The sequence below is a fragment of the Mizuhopecten yessoensis genome, unplaced genomic scaffold (assembly GCF_002113885.1).
Source record: "Mizuhopecten yessoensis strain PY_sf001 unplaced genomic scaffold, ASM211388v2 scaffold715445, whole genome shotgun sequence".
NCBI lineage: Eukaryota > Metazoa > Mollusca > Bivalvia > Pectinida > Pectinidae > Mizuhopecten > Mizuhopecten yessoensis.
The window spans coordinates 1-2286 of NW_018479621.1; the positions used below are offsets into that span (position 1 = coordinate 1).

The window sequence follows — 2286 nt, forward strand, 5'->3', positions numbered from 1 at the left end:
TTGATTTTTATTAAATATCACAAGTTAATTAAGTGGGTTTTTTTTGTTTTCTTTTAGTAAACTAAATAAAAAAGTAGACTTTTTAGTAAATAGCTAAGAAGTCCGTAGTTATTACTTACGGAAGATTTCCACCAACTTAAACGTGGGTAAAAACACAGATATAAGTGTGTACTACGTGTATATGCGTCTACATACTTGACATGGATATTTATTGTTAAAAACGAACATTTTTTTTTTTTTTGTGTTAAATATCAAGCAACTTAGACAATAATATCTATATATTTTTCAAATGAGTTTGATGAATAAGAATGAGTGAAGCTATCGTACACATTAGCATAGAGGTTCTGCTCAGAAAACACACAAAAGCAAAGGATTCGTTCAATGACTGGTACTAATTACAAGGTTCTGTAAGCAGGCTTACAGACGAAAGGACGAACAGTGTTTCGATATTAAAAGCTCTGTTTATTGCGCACATATCAAACGACGTCAAGCATACTTACACTGTACGATAACATTTGTTGTTGTCTTCGACGTTTCAACAACATTCCTAGCCGGGCAGCTGTACGTCCCGTGTTCTGACCTGCCTAGTTGTCCCAGTGACAACACAGGTGAGACAGTAAAGTTGGTGTTGTCAGGTTTTGTCCAGACAAAGGTACAATCAGGTCTACAGTCAGCAGTACAGGTGATGTCCGGTAATGTGTCCCCCTCAGTCCTGGTGTAAGTGGTGTCAGGTGGGAACAGGGTAACAGTACCAGGAACATCTTCAATAAAAACGTTTTGATTATCCATTTTTTTGGAAGGCCGAAGGACTAGTGCAATTATTCGTAACCCTGAGAATGCAAAACAGGTCTCTTCAATTTGAGTTTTTTTTTTGATAATTGTGTTTTCTGTTATAAATATAATCTTTCATTTGTGTGTACGTCATATTTTAATCATTGGACTTGATCAATAATTTGCCTAAAGGCTGGTGCCATATCACATGATTAAACTCGTTTGATAGATTCAATATGACATGAACACTCGTGTGGGATCTTCTATGTACATGTACACTGTTGGATACTTAATACAATTAGTAGAGGACTTGTATCGCTACCAACTACACAAAATCCTTTTAAAGAAAACCAATGCAACCGTTTACTCTTTATTCAAATACACTGATTAGTCGCGAGTGTCTCTGCAATCATTTCAATTTTAATAACCAGTACATTGTGTACAAGTATGTGTGCGATGTAAAGCATAGACATTGTAAAGCATACCACCGTCTACGGACGATTACGTCATATTTTTTTGGAGAGGTTGAATTTATAGATACATGTTAAAAAAAACACCTCAAACATTGTGTTTTTTTTAAATGATTTTAAGATTCAAAGACATTAGTTAATTTGAGTTTTTTGAAGTAAAACCAATTTTCATGATGTAATACTTTAATACTTACCATCACTTTAGTATGCATATACAATACCTACACCCATCTTTGTAGCTCAAATACAAAAGATTCAAATATCCCTACCTCCCTACCGTGACGTAACCTATATATCGATGACAGAGCCACGGAGTGATCTCCCTTCCTCAAACCCCCTTGTATGGAGCCTAAAGGCAGCCAGGATGAGGAGGCAAGGAGAGGAATACAGAGTGGGACTCCATACAGTTATGGTAAGTATTACATCATGAAAATTGGTTTAACTTCAAAAACCTCAATTTCATTTCAGTAATAATTACCATAACATTAGTATGCGAATTTGTCTTACCGTAGTGGAGGCTTCAAATCCAGGCAGACCAGGCTGACGGAACAAACTCGAGACATGTTCAAGGTAGGGAAAAGGTTCAAGGAACCCCATAATAAAGCCCCGAAAGTAATAAAAAATGGAAACCCTCCCCGTGAAACGAGCAGGTGTACCACCGTGGTGCCTGATAGCATACTATTTAAAATCACTGAATTACTGTGGAGGAACAGCCACAGACTGTGCAACCACCATCAGTCCAAGGGAATTCAATCCATCAGATTGAGAAGCCAAGGACCGGAGATAAAAATCCGTGAAGGTAGTCTGTCCGCGCCAGAAAGCCGCGGACATGACCTCCTGAAAGGGGGACCCATTGAGGAGGGCCCATGACGCATCAAGGGCCCTGATCTCATGAGCTCTCACCTTATACAACGCCCGAACCTGATCATCCGAGTGGTCGTAACTGTACTTGATGACCTTACAGATCCATCTAGACACTGAATGAGAGGAGATATCCTGTTGACCCTGCTTAATGGGCAAAAACAGACGAGATCGAGGACCTCGC

At 38.7% G+C, this 2286-nt stretch overlaps 1 protein-coding gene across 1 annotated transcript in view; it reads right to left on the reverse strand.

Moving 5' to 3' along the window:
- Positions 1–52: 52 nt before the first annotated feature.
- The window catches only part of LOC110441092 (carcinoembryonic antigen-related cell adhesion molecule 5-like), an 8250-nt gene continuing 6016 nt past the window's right edge, over positions 53–2286 (reverse strand). Inside the window, exon 4 of the mRNA XM_021484192.1 lies at positions 53–761. Within this exon, the coding sequence (XP_021339867.1) occupies positions 487–761 (275 nt within the window). The 3' untranslated portion in view covers positions 53–486. The remainder of the gene's footprint in view (positions 762–2286) is intronic.